The 27,418-nt window shown below is 37.4% G+C and overlaps 1 protein-coding gene across 7 annotated transcripts in view; it reads left to right on the top strand.

The window, feature by feature from the left end:
- ZGRF1 (zinc finger GRF-type containing 1) overlaps window positions 1–21,349 on the top strand; it is a 56,286-nt gene extending 34,937 nt beyond the window's left edge. For 6 of the 7 annotated variants that reach the window (XM_055587980.1, XM_055587982.1, XM_055587981.1 and 3 more), the window contains 13 exons: window positions 1,653–1,792; window positions 5,200–5,343; window positions 7,833–7,947; window positions 9,007–9,269; window positions 10,559–10,718; window positions 14,218–14,295; window positions 14,496–14,643; window positions 16,237–16,364; window positions 18,058–18,181; window positions 19,474–19,650; window positions 19,786–19,920; window positions 20,634–20,895; window positions 21,071–21,349. In XM_055587980.1, the coding sequence (XP_055443955.1) occupies window positions 1,653–1,792; window positions 5,200–5,343; window positions 7,833–7,947; window positions 9,007–9,269; window positions 10,559–10,718; window positions 14,218–14,295; window positions 14,496–14,643; window positions 16,237–16,364; window positions 18,058–18,181; window positions 19,474–19,650; window positions 19,786–19,920; window positions 20,634–20,895; window positions 21,071–21,231 (2,035 nt within the window). In that variant the 3' untranslated portion in view covers window positions 21,232–21,349. The remainder of the gene's footprint in view (window positions 1–1,652; window positions 1,793–5,199; window positions 5,344–7,832; window positions 7,948–9,006; window positions 9,270–10,558; window positions 10,719–14,217; window positions 14,296–14,495; window positions 14,644–16,236; window positions 16,365–18,057; window positions 18,182–19,473; window positions 19,651–19,785; window positions 19,921–20,633; window positions 20,896–21,070) is intronic. The other variant, XM_055587985.1, reaches the window with a different exon arrangement.
- The last annotated feature ends 6,069 nt before the right edge of the window (window positions 21,350–27,418 follow it).

Below are 27,418 nucleotides of genomic sequence, written 5' to 3'. Positions count from 1 at the left end.
TATTCAGGACTGATTTCCTTTAGGATGGACTGGTTTGATCTCCTTGCAGTCCAAGGGACTCTCAAGAGTCTTCTCCAACACCACAGTTCAAAGGCATCAATTCTTTGGTGCTCAGCTTTCTTTATAGTCCAACTCTCATATCCATACATGAATACTGGAAAAACCATAGCTTTGACTAGACAGACCTTTGTTGGCAAATTAATGTCTCTGCTTTTTAATATGCTGTCTAGGTTGGTCACAGATTTTCTTCCAAGGAGCAAGCATCTTTTAATTTCATGGCTGCAGTCACCATCTACAGTGATTTTGGAGCCCAAGGAAATAAAGTCTGCCACTGTTTCCATTGTTTCCCCATCTATTTGCCATGAAGTGATGGGACTGTATGCCATGATCTTCATTTTCTGAGTGTTGAGTTTTAAGCAGCTTTTAAACTCTCCTCTTTCACTTTCATCAAGATGCTCTTTAGTTCTTCTTCGCTTTCTGCCATAAGGGTGGTGTCATCTGCATGTCTGGGGTTATTGATATTTCTCCATAAGCTTTCTTGATTCCAGCTTGTGCTTCATCCAGCCCAGCATTTCTCACAATGTACTCTGCATATAAGTTAAATAAGCAGGGTGACAATATACAACCTTGATGTACTCCTTTCCAGATTTGGAACCAGTCTGCTATTCCATGTCCAGTTCTAACTGTTGCTTCTTGACCTGCATACAGATTTCTCAGGAGGAAGATAAGGTCGTCTGGTATTCCCATCTCTTTAAGAATTTTCCACAGTTTATTGTGATCCATACAGTCAAAGGCTTTGGCATAGTCAATAAAGCAGAAGTAGATGTTTTTCTGGAACTCTCTTGCTTTTTTGATGATCCAACGGATATTGTTGATTTGATCTCTGGTTCCTCTACCTTTTCTAAATCCAGCTTGAACATCTGGAATTACACAGTTAAAGTCCATGGGGGCTACAGTCCATGGGGTCACAAGAGAGTTGGACATGACTTAGTGACTAATCATAACAACAATATATAAAAGCATATAAACATAACACACTCTTTGGTTCTTTCCTTTTCATACTCTGTTTTAAAGAAAATTTTTAAAAAACATTTGTACTTTCAAACTTCCAGTTGCAAAATAAATAAGTCCTGCAGATGTGGTATACAGCATGATGACTGTGGTTAATATTATTTTACTGTATATTTGAAAGTTGATAAGAGTAAGAGTTCTCATTACAATAAACAAATTTTATTTAAAAAAATTTTATACATGCAATGAGTTCTTCAGTGCTTTTTAAAAAAATTCAAGATATTTATTTATTTGGTATGCCTTGCAGCATGTGGGATCTTAGTTCCCCAGCCAGGGATCAAACCCAGGTCCTCTGCAGTGAATGCTTGGCATCCTAATCACTGGGCCACCAGGGAATTCCCCTTAATTTATTTAAAAATAAACAAAAACACTTCATTTTTTTTTTTTTTTTTTCACAAGAAAACAACTTTGTGACTGTGTGGTGATGGTTGTTAACTTGACTTACTATGGTGATAATTTCATAGTATACACATAAATCATGATGTTGTACACCTGGAATAATATAGTATATGTTAATTATCTCAAAAAAAACTTCATACTTTAATATTCAAATTCAGGTTTGTCTCTTACTCATTTTGCAGAAAAGGATTTGATTTTCAAAGAAAACGGTACGGTAAACTAAAGAAGTTTACTACTGTAGATCCTGAATTTTATAATGAACCTAAGAGCAAACTTTATCTTAAACTGAGTCGGAAAGAAAGTTCATCTGCTTACAGCAAAGGTGGGTTGATATGATGATGCTGTGACTGAGTCTAGCCTTGTATCTCAGTTATATGTGTGGTGTGCTGTGTGCTCAAGTTGCTTAGTCGTGTCTGACTGCTTTATGACCCCATGGACTGTAGCCTGCCAGGCTCCTCTGTCCATTGAATTTTCCAGGCAAGAACAGTGGAGTGGGTTGCCATTTCCTCCTCCAGGGGATCTTCCTGACCCAGAGATCGAACCTGAGTCTCCTATGTCTCCTCTATTGGCAGACAGATTCTTTACCACTGAGGCACCTGGAAGCCCCATCTCAGTTACATACAGCTCTGTATGTAAATTCTTTGTATTAAAGAGATTTTTAAAAGTACACTTTCACAGTATATATCGTGAATTATTGTGTAATGAATTAAACCATTTCTTTTGAAGATAGCATATTTTATTCTCCCCCTCACCCCTAGAAAATATATTTAAAATTTTATTTTTTAAAAAACCTTATTATAGGCTGCCAAAAACTGTTTAATTTTGTTTAAAAAGTCACATTAGCTCTTGGCATTGTATGAACTGAATTTAATATCAAAAATAAGCTGAAAATGTAGAGTTTATTGACACTTCTGTCACTGCTGCACAATATGACAGCACTGGACCCCGGGTTTTGTATATTTGGAGATAAAATTCTTAATAAATTATTTTTCTAAGGACCTTATGTACACTAATTTGGGTTAATTAATATGTTGGTTTCATGACCTACTCTTGTGATTTATCCTCACCTAGCTTGCTTTAGTTATTTGATTAGTTATTTTAAATGATAAAAGTGAATCAACAAAGCAAAGCTAAATCTAGTACCTATTATAGCTACCTATAGTTCATACAGAGAAACCCCACTAACTTACCAGTTGCTTCTCCTAACCTAAGGCAGTTAGCATTTTCATCCCTGTGTTCATCAACATCTTGCTTTCCTTTGTATATGTTTATATAAATGAATTCCTTAGAAAGCATATTTTAAGTTTTAAGGTTTGTAAAATGTTACTCAAGTGATACAGTTCTGTAAGAGAATTTATCTTTTTTACTTACTAGTATAATATATTGCTGCAGTATATAGATATTATTGATGTTGATCTAAAATCTAGTCTAGATTACTTGTGTATCATATTTATTTTGTGACGGTGCCACAGTTCATTCATTCACTCTTGCATCGATGATCATTTGGTTTCTAAGTTTTGCCGTTGTGAACAGTGTGCCATAAATATTCTTATGCTATCCTGTAGATGTGCAAGAGTTTCTTTTAGATACAATCCTAGGAATGAAAATGCTGTTACAGGAAATGAAAATGCCACACAAACCTGTAGGCTCTAGTGCCCAACTGATTTCTAAAGCGGTTACATCAATTTATGCTCCTGTCTGGTGACTCAGCAGACTCAAATGAGTATAAAATGATCTCACTGTGGTTTTAGTTTGCATTTCTCTGCTTGCCAGTGATGTTGAATAGCTCTTCATGTGTTTATTAGTTATATATTTCTTCTTACCCATTTTATTATTGTGTTGTTTATAATCTTACAGTTCTTATATATTTTTCATGTAATCTTTTGTTGATATATAAATATATATATATAGTGACTATCTTCTTTCATGTATAAAACAATAATAATAATACTACCTATCTGACATTTAAAATGTCTGCTGACCCAGAATGTAACATAGGTTATTGTGTTTTACTTAAAAAACAAAATTCCCATACATACATGACCTGCTGATGGACTCTGATCTATTTACCTATCCTAGGTTCTTAGCAGTTATGTGGGTTGCTGCCCCATTTCTCATGCTCAAAGTCCTCTCTGTAGCCTTAGTTTTTTCCCCAGAGTTTAACCTCAGGATGGATTCTGGAGTCAACTGCTCCAAGAGTGATAGGATTATTCCATCATCTATTAAATAATGTCCCAGTTGGCCTTCTGTACCCATAATTCCTTGATTGGTAAGCTTGGAGTTAACCTAGGAATCTGTTGGGGGAAATTCTTTGTGTGTGTGTTTTCAGAATTCCTTTCTCTCTGTGAAGGATTAGTGGTTTTCCAGCTTTGTAAGATTTTATCATCCTTTTTGTTCCGTTCCCTTTGTGACTTCCTTAAGAACCTCTGAAATAAGTCTGGCTTTCCCTGCCCCACTGCTGGCTGTTTTCCAGTACTGTACTGGATTTGGATTTCATATTTCTTCTGTCATTTCAATAGGATTTAGGGAGAAAGAGGTTTTTTTCTGTCAACTATTTTGAATTGGAGATCTTTTTAAAAATTGTCAATATTAAATAAAAAAGTATTTGCAAATAGGAAATTGCTTAAGTATATGTTACCTCAATTGGCAGATATTTTTAAATAAATTAGGTATAAATTATACTATAGGTCAGCTTTTCCTGTTTCCTAAACATATTTTCTTAAAAAAAAAAATAGTTCTGTGGGGGTATTGAATGTGAGTTAATATAAAAATTTAAAAAATTGGCTCCACATTAAACAAATAACCTTAATTCAAGATTTTTCAGTTTTAATATGTGATTTACATTGGACTTACCAAAGTAGGAACGTAGTTTTCTTTAAACAATAATTTTCCCCTTCATACTTATAGTGATTAAGTTATAGAAGAGTGAGTGAAGTTGCTCAGTCGTGTCCGACTCTTTGCAACCCCATGGGCTGTAGCCTACCGTGCTCCTCCGTCCATGGGATTCTCCAGGCAAGAGTACTGGAGTGGGGTGCCATATCCTTCTCCAGAGGATCTTCCCGACCCAAGAATTGAACCTGGGTCTCCCGCATTGTAGGCAGATGCTTTACCATCTGAGCCACCAGGGAAATCACTAAGTTATAAAAGTATAGTAGCAAATACAGCTATTAATATTATAAGTAAGTTTTAGAACAAGTGCAATTGACTCTTTGTAGGTGTAAATTCAAACTGATGGTAGAAATAATGCAGGGGCAGTCTGGAAAGTAGCCTGCTAGCCATGAGTGCTCAGTGTACTGTGGAGAAGAAAGGAGAACATTCATTAATCTGGAGCATCTCTTAACTGGAACTTGTATTCTGTGCACAGATTGCCAGATTAATTTGAGCATGGAAACCATTAAAGGGCAGAGCATGTTTTTAGGCTAATATTCTCCCTTGGGAAAATAAAATGTAGCTATAAAACTGTTTTATAAGAGAAAAATGAGTTAGATGTTGTTTTTATTTATAGTGTTTTTTAAAAAAATAATTATGAAGTAACTTTAAAAGCATAAAATTGAGTTAAAATCATGGAAATGAAATGTTATGAGTTCTGCTCTCTGGGTGGAATCATGTCAATTATGATAACCATATTTGTTTTTTGAAAAACAGTGTAGGACTAAGCATCAACGAAAATCCGAGGTAGCTTTGGATTGAGCATTGTTCTGAGACCTGTAGAAGTGTTTGTCTTTTCAGATGATCTTTGGGTGATTTCGAAAACCCTAGACTTTGAATTGGATACTTTTATTGCATGTAGTACTTTCTTTGGACCATCATCTATCAATGAGGTAGAGCTTCTACCTTTGAAAGGTTATTTCCCTTCGAACTGGCCCACTAACAGTAAGTATTACTATGACCATATTACTTTATATTAAAAAAGGATGAAAGACATGTTATGCACTGTAAGCAAGCCTGCTAACTTTGTGTGGAATTATTTGATTAAAGCCAACAAAAAGGGAGAAGGAAATGGCAGCCCACTCCGGTATTCTTGCCTGGAAAAGTCCATGGACAGAAAAACCTGGTGGGCTGCAGTCCATGGGATCGCATGACTGAGCACACATGCATGAGGGGGGTGGAGGCAGATGGATTGGTAGCAATAACAAAGCCAACAAAAAACATCCGCCTCTACTTCCTATTGGGCTTCCCTGATAGCTCAGTTGGTAAAGAATCCATCTGCAATGCAGGAGACCCCAGTTCAATTCCTGGATTGGGAAGATCCACTGGAAAAGAGAAAGGCTACCCACTCCAGTGTTCTGGCCTAGAGAATTCCATGGATCATATAGAGTCAGACAGTGGGGAGTTGCAAAGAGTCAGACACGACTGGGCTACTTTCACTTTCACTACTTCCTATTACTGTATACGATGTTCCTAAAAATGTGTATTTGGAGAAGGCAATGGCACCCCACTCCAGTACTTTTGCCTGGAGAATCCCATGGATGGAGGAGCCTGGTAGGCTGCAGTCCATGAGGTCGCTAAGAGTCGGACACGACTGAGCAACTTCACTTTCACTTTTCACTTTCCTGCATTGGAGAAGGAAATGGCAACCCACTCCAGCGTTCTTGCCTGGAGAATCCCAGGGACGGGGGAGCCTGGTGGGCTGCCGTCTTTGGGGTCGCACAGAGTCGGACAGGACTGAAGTGACTTAGTAGTAGTAGTAAAAATGTGTATACAACAAAATATTTCTATAGCTCAAGTCCCAGAGCACTAACTAACAGTACAGTAAAATCTTGACCTCTCACTTAAGTGTTCTGTTATAGTTGAATTTTACATGGTATATACTTGATTTCTAAAAATATAAATAAGAATTTTCTTAATTTCTTAGAAGTTCTGGTTCTTGATTTATTTAATTCTCTTGGTTTGTTGTAGTAGTATATATTTAATAAGCCATTTTTATATTGAGAAGGTCTTGTAGATTTTACAAGAGACTTTGTGAGCAGTTGGATACAATGATTTTCATTTTGAGGCTATCTTATCATCTGCCTTTAGAAACTCTTTTTTTTCTTTTTGGCCATATTGTATGGCATGCAGGATCTTAGTTCCCTAACCAGGAGTCAACCTGTGCCCCCTGTATTGGGAGCATGGAATCTTAACATCTAGATTGCCAAGGAGGTCCCAAGAAATTCTTAATAACACAATAGGGTATGCTGCTGCTGCTGCTAAGTCGCTTCAGTCATGTCCAGCTCTGTGCGACCCCATAGACGGTAGCCCACCAGGCTCCCCCGTCCCTGGGATTCTCCAGGCAAGAACACTGGAGTGGGTTGCCATTTCCTTTTCCAATGCATGAAAGTGAAAAGTGAAAGTGAAGTCACTCAGTTGAATCCGACTCTTAGCGACCCCATAGACGGCAGCCCACCAGGCTCCTCCGTCCATGGGATTTTCCAGGCAAGAGTACTGGAGTGGGGTGCCATTGCCTTCTCCAAATAGGGTATGAGCCTTATTTATTTATTTTTAAATTATTATTAGTTTTTTTTTTTTTAATTATTATTAGTTTTTAATAAAGCTTTAGTAAGCTCAAAGTGAAAGTGAAGGTCACTCAGTTGTGTCTGATTCTTTGCGACCCCATGGACTATATAGTCCATGGAATTCTTGAGGCCAGAATACTGGAGTGGGTAGCCTTTCCCTTCTCCAGGGATCTTCCCAGCCTGGTAAGCTGAATCCCTATCCAATTCTATGAATCTGTTACTTCTCTATAAATTTTGATCTCTGGAATAATTTCTGATGGTTGAATTTGATCCCTAACTAATTAAGACGTGGCATTTAATGACCCACTTCACCTATTTCATAGACTTTTTAAACTTGATTTTTTTTCCCTTTAGAACTGAATAAACCTAGTCAATCAGCTTGAGTTCAATAAGAGCCTAATTAAATGAACATTTGTCATTTTTCAAATGCATATTTTCAAATTTGTTGCAGTTGTTTCCTCACCAATAAACAGCATTCTAATTTTCTGCTTTCCTTATTTTTCTATAAAGTAACTGAGGGAAAAAATGTTGAAATTACACACACACTACCATCCAATACAGTGTGGTGTGCTGGTTAAATGGAACTGCCAGCTGCTAAGCAGTGTCACCACGCCCTGGCTCAAAACGGTTGTCCTTGTTTCATTAACTGGTATATGGAAGTCCAAATCTGATCTATTATGCGGTTTATAAAGGATGAATGAGCAGGTAGTATACTGGTTAATGGATAAAAGGACCTCTGCATATACTTAAGGATTTATTTTATGTTGTGACTAATCCATATAACTCTGAGTTATATGGACATTTAATAGTTTTTTTAATGGCCCATTTGTTTACATTAAATGTTCATTTTTTGTATTCTGTCTACAGCAGTGGTCCACGCCTTATTGGTTTGTAATGCCAGCACAGAGCTGACCACTTTAAAAAATATTCGGGACTACTTTAATCCAGCTACTCTACCTCTAACACAGTACCTCTTAACAATGTAAGTCATTATTTACCTTTGGGTCATTGGTATTCAAAAATGGTGACTAATCATGAAAATGAAAATGGAGTAAAAGTACATTACACAAATTTTTGCCAATGAAGTGTTAATTTTCTTTGGGGGATTATGGGGTTCCTCTTCATTAGTAATTAAAAAGAGAAAGGGGGGTACACATCATTTCCCAACAATTCATCTATTTATTTATTTATTGTGGCTGGGGCTAACAGGGATTACTGCAGATATTTCTCCTTTTTTACGGAATAATTTCTTAAGGATCTTTTGAGTGTTTTTATTTTTTTATTTGTACTTTTATGTTGCAAATTATTAAACATTTAAAATTATGTAACATTTTACAGCTTTAATACAGTATATGTATTGATACTGATTTTATTCTTGACATAACCTATATCTTCATTTTTAATTTGTCAACCACCTTGTCCCTTTCTTTAAAAAATTGGAAGTGACATGTTGAATTCACTGTAAAGTGATAGAAAAAGTCTACATTCTAATTTGGATTGTTATGATCTAACTTGTGGTATTTCATTTTTTTCACCGTAATGACATCCTAGGTAAAAAAGTAAATATCCTTATCCAGTATGTCATTTATCTACTTTGAAATGAATTCAGTCTTAATAGAAATAAAACCAGTTTATTTCCATTTTACCTTAAATGGAAGCTATATTAATTGTCTAAGTTGATTTTGTTTAACAGAACATGGGCTTTAAAGTCAGCATATACACTTATTAACTGTGTGCTTTTGGGGGAATAAAAGGTTAATATTTCTATATCTCTATATGGGATAATTAAGTACTTAGTATTGTAAAAATTACATCAAGTAACATAAAATGCTTAGCATGATGCCAGCATATAGTAGGTTTTCAACAAATGTTCTGTTTTCATCCACCTTCCTCCAAACTGGGGTATATGTTCATTTGTGTCTCCAAAAAAATATTCTCTGTGATGCTTATTAAGTGAAGGCTAAGTTACAAATAGGTCTACTTACCTGTTTCAAAAGCCTTTCATTAAAAAAAAATCTTTTTCACGCTGCCTTTTTACTAGGTCTTCATCAACTACAACGAGCAACAAGAGAGTCAATAAGAGAAAGTTTATCCCACCAGCCTTCTCAAATATCAACACAAAATTTGAACTACTCAGTATAGAAGCAACATTGAAGTTGGCTAGTGAGTTAATTCAGGTGCACAAGTTAAACAAGGATCAAGCTGCAGCTCTAATTCAGATAGCTCAAATGATGGCATCACACCAGAGTGTTGAAGAAGCGAAGGAACTGGCAATTCATACCCTCCCTATCACGATCATACATGGTAAGAAGCAGGAAAGAAAACAGTTCTAGTAAATACATTGTTATATAAGCTTGTGTCACTCAATCTGCACCTTTGTAATTTCCTAGTCCAACAAGATTCCAGAATAACTCAATAGATTATTTCAAACCTGAATCCCCTTTAGTATCTTTCTCTCTAGATTAAGTGATTTTCTCTTAACCGTCCTCCCTCTGTCTTACTGTTTCTTTCCCCCTATTAGATCAGTCACTGAGATGTCACTTCTAGTTTCCTATTTTTCATATTGATATTTCATTTTCATTTCATATTTTCTGTCCTCTCCCACCCATTTGTACCCACTCAGTCCAGGCCTTTAACGTACCTCCATATCGCCTAGTTAGTGAGAGTGTGGGCTCTCTTAGCTTTAATTCCTTCCTCTGTAAAATAAGGTTTGATAATAGCATCTGTCTCATAGGTTTGGGGGATCAAATGTTAAATAGATAAATAGCTCAGAATGGTACCTGGCACATGGGAGGCACTTAGTAAAGTTAGCATGTATGCGTTACCATGATCTCACACAGCTTTCTAATTGATCTACCTTTTTCCTTTTTTCATATTTTCACTCAAGTTGTTGTTCAGTCGCTAAGTTGTATCCAACTCTTGGCAACCCCATGAACTGCAACAAGCCAGGCTTCACTCAAGTAGTTTTTCTTAAAAAAAAAAAAATAATAATAATAATCTGATTAAATCAGTTCCATTGCTTAAAATTCTTCATTGATTTCCATTGGCCTTTAAGATATAATTCAAACTTTTAGCCTTAGCACGCAAAACTCTGTGATTTATCCCCTTGTCTTCTTTGTCAGACCACCTCCTCTCTTGCCTTTTTGTTACAGGCCATACAGAAATATTTACCGGCTTCATGCTTTGTCACATCTCTGCCTGGGATGATCCTTTCCTTAAGAGTTGGGATATCTTACCCTGGAAGACTTAGTTCTCCTATTCTTTTTATTTTCAGGAAGCATTCCCATCTCCACCAAAGGAAAGAGAGATGTTCTTTCTATGATGCCAATAGTGTTGCTTAACCGTACTGTTTTATCATTGTTCTTTACTTGTCTGTCTTCCTAAGTAGACTGTGGTCTTGTTAAATGTGAAAGTCTTTTGATTATCTATGCATGTACTCCTTGTGCTAATTAAACACATGGTGGGCACGCAGTATTTTTAAATAAATTAATTAAATGAAGGAGAGAGGGAGATGGATGGATATTTCGTGTGCTTTTCAGAAATTTATTTACGATATTGCCTTTACTTTTCTTCCCCCCCTTTAAAATAATTAGGCGTTTTCGGAGCAGGAAAGAGTTACTTGCTGGCTGTGGTGATTTTGTTTTTTGTGCAACTATTTGAAAAATGTGAAGCTCTTACAGTTGGAAATGCAAGACCGTGGAAACTTCTGATTTCTTCTTCTACTAATGTAGCTGTTGACAGAGTGCTTCTTGGGTAGGTAGGACAGGAGTATTTAAGTGCTTGATGTTTTAGGTGGTTGTTGAGAGGCGGTCTACCATGGGCCCTGAATGTCCATGCACATTTGTGCTGGGCATGCCGGACAGGCAAGGCCTTTGTCTCTGACTCAAGAACCAGAGTCCATGAAATAGGAAGAGGCTGACTTAATAGTTTGTAAGCAGGATAAAATACATATGAAACCTGACAGTTTTGACACAGGATGGGATACTCATGTAAAAATCTAGCCAAGGACATATATTGTTGGGGGAGGCAATCCACCATGCATGCCCTGACCACTCTAACCCAACATGTTTTTCCCGGTTGTGTTTGCAGTAAGCAACCTTCACTGATGGTGTAATATCTCCCTCCAGGACCAAGAGCAGAGTTGCTGATTTCTTGTTTAAAAATAGTGGATGTCCACGCTCAGTGTTCCTTTCCTACAGCTCAGTCCACGCAGGGCAGGTGTCCATCTGATTCTCTGTGTCTCCTCATACGACTTGGGGACCACAGGAAACCACTGTAGATACGTTAGTGCCTATGCTGCTTCCTATGCCACGAATAAAAGTCCTTTGTCTCTGACCCAGGAACTTAGCGTGGCTACTTTGAAAGTAGGCTGAAATTGCAGAACCAAGTTACAGGTTATTCTCTCATCTACCTGCCTGTATGAACACATAATACTAAAATAGCTGAACAGTTTGATTAAATTATGTTTTGGTTTCAATAAGAGGGATCCACCTTTAGTTTTACCTTTATCCCATCCTTGTGCCAAATCATCAGGTTTTGTATCTGATTTTTTTCCTTGTTGCTGTTGTTTAGTTACTAAGTTGTATCCAGCTCTTTATGACCTCATGGACTGTAGCCCACCAGGCTCCTCTGTCCATGGGATTTTCCAGGCAAGAATACTGGAGTGGGTTGCCATTTCCTTCTCCAGGGGATCTTCCCGATCCATTGTTCTAGGGATTTAACCCAGGGATTAAACCCATGTCTCCTGCATTGGCAGGTAGATTCTTTACTACTGAGCCACCAGGGAAGCCTGATCTTTTTTCCTACTTACAAATTAAAAGGTTAGCCTCTTGCTGTTTCGTGGAAGCAATAGTGCAGTCTGTTACACAGGATAAAATTTTTGTGTAAGATTTTATTAAAAATGCAAAGAAGGTATTACATAATGTTTTACCAGTATTCCAATGTTTAATGATCTGAATTTCAACATAAATGATAAAGCTTGATTAGGGGAAATAATCCATTATTTATAAGTATAGCCTTTTTAAAAATTAACTTTTATAATTGCATTAGGTAATGGGTATAGTAGAAAATATGCAGACCTCAATGGCACCCCACTCCAGTGCTCTTGCCTGGAAAATCCCATGGACGGAGGAGCCTGGTAGGCTACAGTCCATGGGGTTGCGAAGAGTCGGACACGACTGAGCGACTTCACTTTCACTTTTCACTTTCATGCATTAGAGAAGGAAATGGCAACCCACTCCAGTGTTCTTGCCTGGAGAATCCCAGGGACGGGGGAGCCTGGTGGGCTGCTGTCTATGGGGTCGCACAGAGTCGGACATGACTGAAGTGACTTAGCAGCAGCAGCAACATTTTATTATATTTCTTTACAGACTTTCAATACATACACACACATTCATTTTGTTTTCCAAATTTAGTTTTCAACAGTATATACTGTTTGTTTTGTGTCCTGCTTTTTTTTTACTCAAAGATTATTTCTTTATGGTATTAAATCTTAGAAACCAAAATTTTCATAGCTCTATTATATGTCATGATTTTTGATCTATAAACAATTTTTGTACTATAAACAATTTTTGATCAGTAAGGTCTTTCCAAGCTTTTGCTATTATAAATAATATTGTAACCAAGATCCTTAAACATAAATCTTTGTCTCCATTTTTGATTCTTTTCTGAGGACAAACCTAGGCCTAGAACAAAAGATATGAACATTTTAAAGCTTCTTGATAGATTGCCCTCTAGGCAAGTTCTACCTGTGTGTACTATTCTAAGTAATCTAAAACGGTGGCTGAGGACATTTTTTGACTCAGGATAATGAGCAGTTACTTGGGGACAAACTGGAAAGAACTTTAGATTGCTTAGCTTGAGATAAAAATTTAACTCTGATCTGTTTAGTAGAGAAAAATCAAGAAGCTAGAAGATTGAGGACTGACTATGGAAGGTAACAAAAAACACAGAAGAGATTCTTTGATGCTTAAGCCTTTGATGAGGGCCTGAGGACTGTGGACTGCAGTTAAGATCTGTATTTATCCCAACTGCATGTAAGCTGGACCCAGACATTTCTTCACACTAAACTGACATTTAGCTATGTACTTGGATAACGCATTTCAACTGCAATGGACAGAATAGGATGAAGAATTTCTTAAGAAGAAATAAAATATTTTTTGCTCCATGATGAGGATACTACAGTGTTCTCATAGAATTAACACACTTATATTGAAAAAAATATATAAACTAGTTTTTCAGACTGAAAAATAGCTATTATCCAAGATAAAAACTAAAAAAGTACAAAACCTGAAGTCTGTTCATGTATTGCTTGACATTAAACAAATTGCTTCAAGATTATCTAGGAAAACGATGTTTGGAGAGCCATAGTTTCTTTCGTTTTCCAGTTCTTTATCCCCCATTTGAGGTGATAGATGTTTCAGAAGTCCGGATGTTCAGTGAGTCCCTCCTCCGTTCCTCACATAAAGCAGGAGCTGTAAGATACGTAAGAAGGAAGGGAGCTGAGGGCTGCAGCTGCACAAAGCCCTTACTAGGGGGTCATGGATGTGGAAGAACAGTCACCTGTATCTTTTGGAGGTAGACAGACTTGCCCAGGTTTGATTCATGATTGCCTCACTTATTAGCCATGTGGCCTGACTTAGCAAAATACCTGACTTAGAGCTCTGAGTTTCAGTTCCTCATCTCTAAGATGAGATATCGTGCAGAGCTGTAAGGAGTATTAAATTATCAAGGCAACGTATATAAAGAGGCTAACACTCTTCCCACTAAGTCTTGATGCTAAAAATATGGTAGCTATTGCTTTCCATGATGTCTTTAGGGCAGTTTTGTCTTTTTTGTTTATTTTTGTGGGGTTTTTTTTTGGCCATGCCATGCGGCTTGTAGGATCTTCTATAATTCCTCAACTAGGGATGGAACTGGGCCACAGCAGTGAGAGCACAGAGTCTTGATCAGTAGATTGTCAGGGAGTCCCTAGGGCAATTTTATTTGTGATAAATTCTAACATCAGTATTTTATGAACATTTCATGAGCCCTCAACATAAGATAATACATACTTTTAAAATTCTCTGAAACACATTTTATAAAAAGTTTTTCAGCTGCATTGCCTTTGAGTTTAGGCATTTCACATTAAACTACATAACTATAAAATATATTGTTACACAAAGTTATTTTAATAATGTGTATATTATATGAAAGTTTGTTTTAGATTCTGTTTTCTAAATAGTCAATCTGTTTCACCCTGTTTTCTTTAAAGGCTTCTTAGTCTTGGATTTGAAAAGTTTGTCAGAGTTGGGAGTGTCAGAAAGATTGCCAAGCCAGTTTTACCTTACAGGTAAGAATGCCAAATTCCAAAAGTCACAGAATGTGCACAGACGTATAATTTTACATAACTCTTACCTTAAGTTTGGTTTTTGAAGAAGACTAGAGAAAGCCTTTTTCTTGGTGTTAATTTAGGAACTCTTGTGTTTTGCTTTTTTGTGATACTACTAAAATAGAATAAAAGGGTATTCTTTTATGTCATTGTTTTTTAAGTTTGTATGCTGGCTCAGAAAATGAAAATGAGCAATTAAAGGAACTGCATGCACTCATGAAGGAAGACTTGACTCCTGTGGAAAGAGTCTACGTGAGGAAAAGTATTGAGCAGCATAAACTGGGGACCAATAAAACCCTGCTGAAACAGGTGAGAGGAAACAGCGTCAGTTGTTTATTTCTTTAATTTATGTATACAATTTATGTTATTTTTATTCCTATTGAGAGGAATATTATTCCTATTTTATTTCCCTTAAGTAAATTAAAAAAAAACCAACTATGATAGCTTAGATTCAACTAAAGTGTGCCTGTCTATGCAATCCATGTTTTATTTTATTGACACTGGGCAAAATATCCAAGTGAATTTTATCTTTGATGCTTTCCTAGAAAACCAAGCCCTTCAGGGTCTGTTTAAAATCTGTCCAAGAACCTGGGAGGCTCAGACCATGGATCCCAGGTATTGGGAGCCACATTGGACACACAGGGTCTCTGGCTGTAGCAAGTAGCATCATCGCCTTTGTCAAGTTCTGACTCAAGACAGGGTGTCAGCTTTGAGGAAAGAAGTCTTCAGTAGCTTTCTCCTATAAAACAAAGCATGGGAGAAGAAAAGGGAGTGGAAGGAAAGGAGGTTGTCCACTTGTTGGACAGTGTGGACATGGGTCACTTTCTGCAAGAGATTTGGGACAATCAGCGTGCTTGGCACCGTTTCAGTGAGCTACTGCTGAAATACCATTGCTTAACGAACAGAATCTCAGTAACTAAAGACAACAAATTTAATGATTCAGTGATTCTGCAGGTCAGTTGGTGTAGGTCAAACCTCTCGTTCTGAGAACAGTTGTCTGTGGCATGATGGCCCTCTCCTGACAGATGGCAGAAGTGCAGGAGGGCAGGCTGGATCATATAGATACATGTAAAGCTTTTGTTCATAGCATGTCTGCTAAGATTCCTTTTGCTGTAACAGGTCATATGACCAAGCCCAGCGTCAGTGGGGCTGGGAAATATACTTCACCTACTTCTCTGGGGGGAAGCACTGCAAAGTCATACAGTTAAGGGTGTGGATGAGTAATAAATACTCTCATGGTGAAGGAGAGAAAATTGGAAATAACAATGTCTACAATAAGTTTTGGTTCCAGGAGTCCTCAAAATGCTTCAGACTAGCTTGTTATTATCACAAGTATGGACTTAACTTCCCTCCTTTTTCCCCAACCAAATCCAGAAGGGCTTAGTTTGACTACACTCAGCTAGTGCAAATTAGTCATTTATGTGAACTACTTGGGCTTCTCTGGTGGCTCAGACGGTAAAGAATCTGCCTGCAATGCAGGAGACCAGGGTTTGATCCCTGACTTGGGAAGATCCCCTATAGAAGAGAATGGCAACCCACTCCAGTATTCTTGCCTGGAGAATTCCATGGACAGAAGAGCCTGGTGGGCTGCAGTCCATGGGGTTGCAAAGAGTCGGACACGACTGAGTGACTAGCACACACACACTTATTTTACATCCTTGTCCAACATACTGATATGTTACTATAATCTATTGCTCATTGGCGTCACTTGTTCATAAATAAAATTCTTTTAAGAGGAATTCCTTATGTGGGAATAATGAAAACGTAGATGTCAAGGGGCCTATTTTCTGATTGGTGGTGATTAAATTAGGACTAGCTCATTTATGGTTTTAGCCTACAAGTTCTTTGGTAAGTATATTCTTTTGTTTAATAGTTGTTAATAACATTCTCATTACAATGAAGGTTCGAGTAGTTGGAGTTACCTGTGCAGCCTGCCCATTCCCATGCATGAATGATCTCAAATTCCCTGTGGTTGTCCTGGATGAGTGTAGTCAAATGACAGAACCGGCTTCTCTCCTTCCCATTGCAAGGTAACCTAAAAGGTTCTTTTCCAAAGACTCTCGGATGTTACAGTTATTTCAAACATTTCCTCAGTTCAAACTCTTACCAAACTTTTGTGACAGTTCCTAGCAATTCAAGTACTAAACTGATTCTTTAAAAGAATGTGAAAGGAAATTTGAGGGGGGGAGGAGTTAGTATATCAAAATTTGGTTAGATGACAGTTTAGACACCTGAATCACATAATTCATAAAAGCCTTGAAAGTTCTAGTGCTAGATTCTGTTGGAACATGCAGATATCTTAACCAGATTAAAGGTGCCTCTTTAGTCACAGTTTAAGAACCTAACTCTACTGAAGAATGTTCTTTAGTTCTTACCTTGATATAATTCCAGTGTTTAGGTTCGAAAATAGTTTTCAGATTATGAAAGTAGATAACATATATAAAGAAAAATAAGTTGAAAATGAAAAATTATCTACTAAAATGTAGGAAACTATGAAATCTTCTAAGCTGTCTCAGCCCATTGAAACGCTGCTTTTTTTTTTTTGAAACACTGCTTTTAAAGCGTCTTTTTCTGAGGAATCCTAAAGGCAGAGGAGGGTGTGCTAAACTAGACCAGACTAATGGGCTCGAGTCCTAGGCCTTGTTCTGTCCCCCTTTGTTGTTTTGCGTTTTCCTTCTTTATAGTAAATGTTTAATCTTCTGATTTCCAGTTTACAAGTGTTGAAAATACACAAGAAAGATTTTACTTCACCAGTACTTTCATGTTAATATATTTTGATGCAATATATATGGCAATAAATCTCTACACATCATAACCAAAAGTATGGGGTTTCTTCCCTTAAAAAAAATGGGGATGTAACATTAACAAACACTTTTAAAATAAAGCACACAATTATTTTGGTGAATTTACAGATCTTTTTCCCCAGGCGTAAAGGATGAGGGAGGAGGGCATCAACTGTCATGCTCTGGCTGAGACTTGGGAGGTTCCTGCATCAGGGGGCTTTCAGGGTTTAAACTGGGACATCATGGGCACCAGGACCAGTTGGTCACCCTAATCAAGAGCCAGGGATGGAGAGAGTAAGGCCCTGCGTAGAGGGTAGAGGAGCAATATTTGTGGAGCATCTACTGTATACTAAACACATTACATGCTTAAATGCTTACAACAGCCATGCAAGGTATTATTATATCAAGGTTACTGATAAACATACTGACACTGTAGAGATTAAATAACTTGCTGTGTCCATAGACTATAATAGAGCTAAAACTTGCATATAGGTTTTTCTACAAAACTTGGATTTTCCCCCACTATATATTACTCCTATTTAAAAAGACATTTAACCCATGAGAACCTAATAGGCTTCATCTCTAAAACAAAAGTTTAAGCTAAATGACTTCTAAGAAAGTTTTTAAGTCTTAAGTTTATAGATTCTAAAAATCATTATTCTCAAAGTGTGTTCTGTGAAATACTGATTCCTTGCCAAGGCAGGGGACACTTAATAGGTTTTATGTGGAGACAAGTGAAGTTATGTAGAGGATTCTTTACTTACTGCATAACTTTTTAAAGCCTTTGAATACACCTAGTAGCACTATTAAGCCTTGTATGTTCTCAGTACATTTCATGGTATTCAGATTCTTTGAAATACATTTTAGAAAATAGTGCAGTAAATTTTGTTAATGCATATTTTTCTCGTTGCTTAGATTAATTTGTAGAATTTTGTTTTAGGTTTGAGTGTGAAAAGCTGATACTTGTTGGAGATCCCAAACAGCTTCCTCCTACTATTCAGGGTTCTGATGCAGCTCATGATAATGGACTGGAACAAACTCTTTTTGACCGACTCTGCTTAATGGTACTACTTCTAAATTCATACAGTTATCATTTATTGATTATAAATGATAGAAAATAAAATATATTTAGGAAAAGACCAGGTCCTTGCCCTAAAATTATTTTAATTGGAGTCCTTTAGAAAGTACTCATCTTAAAGATAAGGAGAATACTAATAATCTAACAATAAAATGAATCTTTCCTCTGTGAATTTTAGTAGTGGGTAGTAAGTATATTGATTTTGCTATAAAATAAAAAGTCTATAACGTTTCTCTTATCCATGTCCACTGTTGTACAGCTCCAGTGCAACTGCTGGGTCTGATGCTATTTCTATATCCAACTTTTGAGAAACTGCAAACTGTTTTCCATAGCAGCTGTACCATTGTACATTCCCAACAGCAATGTGCAAGAGTTCTAATTCCTCCACATCTTTACCATAATGTTATTTTTCATTTTTAAAAAATAAAGAGCTATCTTAATAGGTGTGAAGCGGTATCTCATTGTGTTTTCCCTAATGTATAATGATGTTGTGCATCTTTCATGCACTTATCTTTGGAAAAATGCCTGTTCAAGCCCTTTGCCTATTTTTGAATTGGGTTGTTTTTGTTGTTCAGTTGTAGGGGTTCTTTATGTATTTTGGATATTAATTCCTTATCAGATAAATGATTTGTAAATATTTTCTTCCATTTGGTGGGTTGTCTGTTCATAAATTTATGCCCTAAAAGAGTTTTGGGAATTGATTTTTATTTTTCCCTTTTGTCCATGTGATCACTAACCCTGCATTTTATTACATATTATTATCAGAGTACCTTGTAACTTTTCAAAATGTTCAAACAATATTATAGAACATTTTGCAAATAAAGACCAGGAGAGCCCTGAAATAGATGGGAATTAGTTTATGACGTGTTAAAAATTGGAAACTTGTTTGAAGATTCAGAGTGAAAAATAACTTGTACCCAAGGAGGAAAGTTAATGGGTAATCACCAACAATTTCTGATTTGTTTTTAAAGATTGCTTTTCAATTTAGTGTTAGGCCAACTCCACATAAGTTCTGAAGGTATAATGTTAGATACCAAATTTATTAGTCTAAGATTTGTTTGTTTTATAATTTTAATATAAAAAGTTTACTATGAAAATATTTTTATTAAATTTTTTTAAAGTTCTATTTATTTATAGTCCATTTTATCATGGTTGTAATTTATTTACTAAGGGCACAATATGGCAGTAATTTTAAACTTTAAAATATTATTGTGGATTTTTTCCCCTAAGGAAAAAAAATGTTTTAATTCCTTATTTTTCTGTACTTAAATTTCTTAGGGCCACAAGCCAATTCTGTTGAGAACTCAGTACCGTTGTCACCCCACAATCAGCGCTATTGCTAATGATCTGTTTTATGAAGGAAATCTCATGAATGGCATTTCCGAAACAGAGAGGAGCCCTTTACTGGAATGGCTCCCAACTCTGTGTTTCTATAACATAAAAGGACTGGAACAGGTAAATAACATTAATGTTGATAAGAGTCAACACAGTTTAGTTTCCTGTTTTAATTGTATTGTTGTCTGTATGATTTTCTTGGACTTTCTGTATCATTTCTGGGAAATATAATCTAGGTTCTGTTTCTTATTCCAGATTGAAAGAGGTAACAGCTTTCATAATGTGGCAGAAGCTGCTTTTACACTCAAGTTGATTCAATCACTGATTGCGAGTGGAATAGCGGGCTCCATGATTGGGGTGATAACATTATACAAATCCCAGATGTACAAGGTCCGTACTACATATGATGATACTTATCATTATTAAATATTATAATTTCATATTATATTATTTGGTATTACATTCATCGTGCTTCAGGTTGTATTGGTTTGGTGCTAGAAAAGCTTTTAGGACTTTAAGGTATTAAAAATCAGCATTTAGATTTTTGTCTACTGTGGCTTTTTTCTATATAATTAGATGTAAACCTAACAAGGTGTAATTAAATTCCGTTTACAGCTGTTGGGGCAAAAATGCAAATAAACAAATTAGAGGGAAGGAAATACGGTGTATGCTTTGTGTTTTGGGACAGATGGGATTGAATCTGTTTTCCAAAATGTTCTTTCACTATTGTTATATTTTATCAGTAAATCAAAGATAGATCCCAGATATTAATCTACTCACAGCCAGTTACTTCTAACTAGTTTTAATTTATATTAATTTACTTTTAGGATTTTTCATGTTTCATTATTAGTTTATCAACTCTAAATTAGCATATCCAGATGAGTTCCCAGCAATAGATAAATCACCACTTTGATTTTGCTTTGCAACTTATATTATCATCTAGTTATTTATCATTTCAGAAACTAACTAAATCTGTGAGTAATAACAAAATGAAAATTGCCCACTATTAGTTAAATGATAAAGGCTGCCAGGGGCAGGTGGAGAGGTGTAGGTTCTTCATGAAGACGCTCTGCACTGTGTGATTCTTGCCATCTTTCCTCTAGCTCTGTCATCTACTCAGTGCGGCGGACTTCGACCATCCCAACATGAAAGCTGTGCAGGTGTCCACAGTAGATGCTTTTCAGGGAGCTGAAAAGGAGATCATTATTCTGTCCTGTGTAAGGACCAGACAAGTAGGATTTATTGATTCAGAAAAAAGAATGAATGTTGCATTGACCAGAGGAAGGAGGCATTTGTTGATTGTAGGAAATTTAGCCTGTCTGAGGAAAAATCGACTATGGGGGCGTGTGATCCAACACTGTGAAGGTAAAACAAAAATGTATTTAATTCAAGCATTTTGAATTAAAACTGACTTTTGTGTTAGTGCCTGGGGTGTTTCGGGTAGGAACTACTCTGAATTTGCCACTATAGGTGATGAATGAAATGATGAAATGGACACCACTGTAAAATATAGTTGTCTCATGTTTTGTATCTTTTTAAGGGAGGGAAGGTGGATTGCAACATGCAAGCCAGTATGAACCACAACTGGACCATCTCCTTAAAGATTATCTTGAAAAACAAGCAGAAGAAAAACAGAAGAAAAAGGCTGAAAAAGATAAATTGACAGATAAAAAATCTTATTCACAAAAAGACATGGTATAGTTTGTAAAGTTCAAATTCATTTTACACTGTACATTTGTATATTTTTATTACTCCCTAACCCTTGTAATTGGGGGGAAAAAAGGATTTAAATATAAGTAAAATCTGCTCTTCATAAAAAGTGTAATTACTTAAGATAGGCAAATGTTGAAGGAACTATAAAATCTCACCAATAGAAATTCTTTCTGAAAATTATGGCTCTGTTTCTAAAGAAATGAATTTTTCAAGGAGCAGGAAAAAGCTTTTTTGGGGATGTTACTTCAAAAATAAGTGATTATCTCAAAAACTCATCTTTTAAAATGCATCTACACAGTTATACCAATATACTCCTTTCTGAACTACAGTGCTATCAGAATCTTAAGAAATATAATGCCCTATCATTCTGTAAGTAAAAACATATTCACAATAAAACTTCCTTTAAAAAAATATTTATTTGGTTATGCTGGGTCTTAGTTGTGGCATGTGGGATCTAGTTACCTGACCATGGATCGAACCTGTCCCACATGCCCAGATTGGGAATGCAGAGTTTTAGCCACTGGACCATGAGGGACATTCCTTCACAGTAAAACTTTTAAGAAGTACAAAAGAAAGAAAAGAAAAAAAAAAAAAGTATCTAAAAGTTCATTCCTAGAGATCAGATCAGATCAAATCAGATCAGTCGCTCAGTCAGGTCCAACTCTTTGCGACCCCATGAATCGCAGGCCTCCCTGTCCCTCACCAACTCCCGGAGTTCACTGAGACTCACGTCCATCGAGTCAGTGATGCCATCCAGCCATCTCATCCTCTGTCATCCCCTTCTCCTCCTGCCCCCAATCCCTCCCAGCATCAGACTCTTTTCCAATGAGTCAACTCTTCGAATGAGGTGGCCAAAGTACTGGAGTTTCAACTTTAGCATCATTCCTTCCAATGAACACCTAGGACTGGTCTCCTTTAGGATGGACTGGTTGGATCTCCTTGCAGTCCAAGGGACTCTCAAGAGTCTTCTCCAACACCACAGTTCAAAAGCATCAATTCTTCGGCACTCAGCCTTCTTCACAGTCCAACTCTCACATCCATACATGATCCATCCATAGCCTTGACTAGACGAACTTTTGTTGGCAAAGTAATGTCTCTGCTTTTGAATATGCTATCTAGGTTGGTCATAACTTTCCTTCCAAGGAGTAAGTGTCTTTTAATTTCATGGCTGCAGTCACCATCTGCAGTGATTTTGGATAGCGGTGCTCAAAACTGGCCATGACTCTGCAATAGTAGGTGCTCAATAACAATCTGTTGGATGAACAAAGAATGAATGAAAGACTCCCTTTGGCTCATTTCCTTCTGGTCTTTTTTTTGTGCATTTGTTTGCACGGTAGTTACCGGTATATATTATAATGGATTTTAACCACTGTAAAAAGAATACATTCCCCTTATAGAAAATTTGAAAAATTCAGAAGAGTATACAATGAAAAATAAAAAGCATCTAGAGATTCCCTACCCAGAGATAATAATTGCTAATATATTGCTTCAGTGTTTTTTCTATGCTTATATTCTATATTTATGTATGTAAATAAGTTAAACCATTTGTATGATTTTTAGCCATTATTAACAAAGGAACATTTACTTATCCTTCATGGAAAAATAGCAAGGGCTTGATTAATAATCAATAAAGTATTTGTCTTTACCAATTACAAACTCATGGCTCAAGTCACTCAATATTTATTTTAAAGATGCAGGACTTCCATGGTGGTCCAATGGTTGAGAATCCGCCTTCCAGTGCAGGGGACATGGGTTCAATCCCTGGTCATGGAAGTAAGATGCCACATTGCACAGGGCAGCTAAGCCCGCACTGTGCACCTAGAGAGCCTGCCAGCTCTAGAGCCTGTGTGCTGCAGTAGGAATACATTGCCACAATAGGAATAATATGCCACAATATAGATCCAGCACAGCAAAAAAAGATGCAGAAAATTGCTTACTGGAATTACTTCACTATGAAAAATGACTCAGTCCACCTCTATGAAACTCTTCTTTTGTTTGGGAGAAAATGAATCTAACAAACAAAAGCTGTAATTCGCCAAGCCTTGTCCACAATGGGTTAATGTTTACAACAGCAGGTGCTCTTTAGATGTAAATGAAAGCTGTAACTTGAGTTCCAGATGATACACAACTGGATAGGAGACACCCCAGGAATCACCCATTGCCTGCTGCAGACCCCTGTGAGCTCCGCGTGTCTTCAGTAGGTTAACCCAGGCCTGGAGATAGTGTGTGAGATGCCACCTGCAGGCTAGTCAGCTGAGTGCCCCAGCTGAGCTCTGCATCACCATCTTGAAAACAGGAGCGGAGAGAGGCCTTTAGTGATCTGTCATTACCCTAAACAGGCCTCACTGAGCCAGAAGTTACTATCCTACCCTGGAATTGTGTGTCTTAACAACCGGAAGAAAAGGAGTAACCTTAATGGACCAGTTTACTCCCAGGCTCTCTTGAGAATTCAAACTTGAGCACCACATGATGTCAGTTATATGAACAACAAAGGAGCCACATTTTCATGATGTGAAAAGATGGCAGAACAGAAGGACTTTGAGCTCTTCTCTCGTGAGCACACCAAAATCACACTGACTGCTGAACGACCGTCAATAAAAAGACTGGAACCTAGCAACAACAAAAAAATATTCTACATCCAAAGACATAATGAAGAAACTCAACAAGATTTTATTTGATATAATCAAATCCCAAACACTCCAGGTGGGCAAGCTGCAAACCGGAGAACAATTACATTACACAAGTTCTTCCACAGGAGTGAGGGTTCTGAGTCCCACATCAGGCCTGGGGGTCTGGCATCAAGAGGAGGAGTCTAGAGCATTTGGTTTTGACGTCTAGCAGGGCTTGAGGGCAGGAGCTCCACTCTTGGAGGGCACACACAGTCTCACATGCACCAGGACCCTAGGCAAAAGTAGTGACTTCAGAGGAGCCTGGGCTAGATCTACCTGCTGGTCTTAGAAGTTCTCCTGGGGTGGTGTGGTGCAGCTGTGGTGTGCTGTGGAGCTCACCAGTGACAGAGGTACTGGGAAGCATCCACTGATGTGAACTGTCCTAGAGGCTGCCATTTGGGGACCAGGACCTGGCCCCACCCAACAGCCTGTAGGCTCCAGTGCTGGGACATCTTAGGCCAAACACACAGGGTAGGAATACAGCCACATCCATCAGCAGTCAAGCTGCCTAACGATTTCCTGAGCCCATAGCCACCTCTAGACACATCCCCTGACATGGCCCTGTCCCCCAGAGGGCCAAGACCCAGCTCTACTCATCAGTGGACAGGCACCAGCCCCTCCCATCAGGAAGCCTGCACAAGCCTCCAGACCAGCCTCACCCACCAGTGGGCAGAAACCAGAAGTAAGAAAACTAAGATCCTGCAGCCTGTGGAACTAAATCTGCAGGTGCAGATCACAACCTACCCTGGGACCAGCTGGTGCCTGGCCCTTGCTAGGACACATAGGACATTCCCCCCCAGACGGCCACTTATCCAAGGTTGAGAATCATAATTAACCTTCCACATACAAAAAATACAGATATAAATGGGACGAAATGAGACGGCAAAGGAGTATCTTCCAAATGAAGGAACAAGACAAAACCCCAGAACAACTAAGTGACATGGAGATAAGCAGTTATCTGAGAGGGTTCAGAGTAATAATCATGAAGATGTTCCAAGAACTGGGAAAAAGAATGGATGCACAGAGCAAGAAGCTACAGAAAGTTTTTAACAAAGTCAGAAAATATAAAGAACAACCAGAGTTAAGAATACAATAACTGAAATGAGAATCACACTAGAAGTAAACAATAGCAGAATATATGAGGCAGATGCCCTGGAACAGAATAAAAAGAATGAAAAGAAATTGTGACAGTTTAAGAGACCTCTGGGACAACGTCCTGCACTCTGAAAACTCTAAGATGCTGATGGAAAAATCAAAGATGATACAAACAGATGGAAAGATATACTGTGTTCTTGGATTAGAAGAATTAATATTGTCAAAATGACTATACTACCCAAAGCAATCTACAAATTCAATGCAACTCCTATCAAATTACCAATGGCATTTTTCACAGAATATTTTTTAAAAATTTGTATGGAAACACAAAAGACCCTAAATAGTCAAAGCAATCTTAAGAAAGAAAAACAGCTAGGAGAATCAGGCTCCCTGACTATAGACTATACTACAGAGCTACAGGAATCAAAACAATGTCGTACTGGCACAAAAACAGATATATTGATCAATGGAACAGGGTAAAAATCCCAGAGATAAAACCCATGCTCCTATGGTCAATTAACCTATGACAAAGGCAAGAATACAGAATGGAGAAAAGAGAGTCTCTTCAGTGAGTGGTGCTGGGAAAACTCAACAGCTACATGTAAAAGAATGAAATTAGAACATTCTCTAACATCACATACTCAAAGTAAATTAAAGACCTAAATGTAAAACTGGATACTATAAAATTCTTAGAGGAAAACACAGGCAGAACACTCTTTGACATAAATCGTGGCAATGTCTTTTTGGATCCACCAGGTAGAGCAATGGAAATTAAAACAAACAAATGAGAAGAAATAAACTTAAGAGCTTTTTTGCACAGCAAAGTAAAACATGAACAAAATAAAAAGACAACTTACAGAATGGGAAAAAATATTTGCAGGCAATACTACTGACAAGGGATTAATCTCTGAAATATACAAATAACTCATATAGCTCAATACCAAAAATACAAACAACCTAATCAAAAAATGGGCAGAAGATCTAAATAGATTCAGTTCAGTTCAGTTCAGTTCAGTCGCTCAGTCGAGTCTGACTCTTTGCAACCCCATGAATCGCAGCATGCCAGGCCTCCCTGTCCATCACCAACTCCCGGAGTTCACTCAGACTCAGGTCCATCGAGTCAGTGATGCCATCCAGCCATCTCATCCTCTGTCGTCCCCTTCTCCTCCTGCCCCCAATCCCTCCCAGCATCAGGTTATTTCTCCAAAAAAGACATACAGATGGCCAACAGACACTTGAAAAAATGTTCAACATCACTTAGTATTAGAAAAATGCAGATCTAAACCACAATGGGCTATCACTGTACTCCAGTCAGGATAGCTATCATCAGAAAGTCTACAAATAATTAATGCTGGAGACATTGTGGAGAAAAAGGACATCATACAAGGTTGGTGGGAATGTATATTGGTACAACCACTAGGGAGAACACTATGGAGGTTCCTGAAAAAAACTAAAAATAGAGTTATCACATGATCCTGCAACCCCGCTCCTGGCCAAATATCCAGAGAGAGCCATGGTTCAAAGGATACATGCACCCCAGGGCTCACTGCAGTACTATTTACAAAAGCCAAGATGTGGAAGCCACCTGAGTCCCTGTTGACAGGTGAATGGATGAAGAAGATGTGTTATATAATGAATACTACTCAGCCATAAAAAATAATAAGAATGTTCTCTAAATTTTTATTTACAAAAAATTCTGTTTGTGTATCATAGAATGAAACAATCCAATTTCTAGACTGAAATCCACTCATCAATCGCCTTTGCTTTATACAGGCATTTGGGTACATATGTTAGGTTTTTTCCAAGATTCTTTTACAAACACCACATTGATCCCTAGGGAGGAGAACGAATAGTCTCCCCACTTTATAAATGATAAAGCCAACAGAGAAATTGAAGTGATCCATCTAATTGACCATAAGTAGTACAAGACAGGGCTAGAACCCAGACTAATCCAACTGAGGCTTTTCTACTACACTGTACTGCCTGAGTGGTAAGTCATTCACTTTATCAAACTGTGAAAGACACTGAAACCAAAGCTTCTACAATCCTCTTTGATTAAACCAGACTGATTTCCTGTTAATTTAACTTGGTTAATTTATATGCAACACTTTACTAGTAATTTGTTTGAACAATCTATACCTTCCTCGCAAATTAACTTTGCTAGAAAAATGGGATTGTTGATTTTTCTTTGAAGTTCTTGAAGGTCTACATTTGCTACTAGAAGATCTGTTTGGATACAATGGAAGAAAAACTGATTTATCAACAAAAAGGTAGTAATGTGGCTAAGCTGGTAATTTTTATTATCAAAAGTTAATGAAAAACAAATAATTATGATTCATATTCTGCTCCACTCTGCAGCAAACCCCTATCCTTAGAAACATATGTTTCAATATTTGAGTTACTTGTGAAAA

Source organism: Bubalus kerabau, chromosome 7 (genome assembly GCF_029407905.1).
Source record: "Bubalus kerabau isolate K-KA32 ecotype Philippines breed swamp buffalo chromosome 7, PCC_UOA_SB_1v2, whole genome shotgun sequence".
Classification (NCBI taxonomy): domain Eukaryota; kingdom Metazoa; phylum Chordata; class Mammalia; order Artiodactyla; family Bovidae; genus Bubalus; species Bubalus kerabau.
This window is presented reverse-complemented; position numbering and strand designations above follow the sequence as displayed.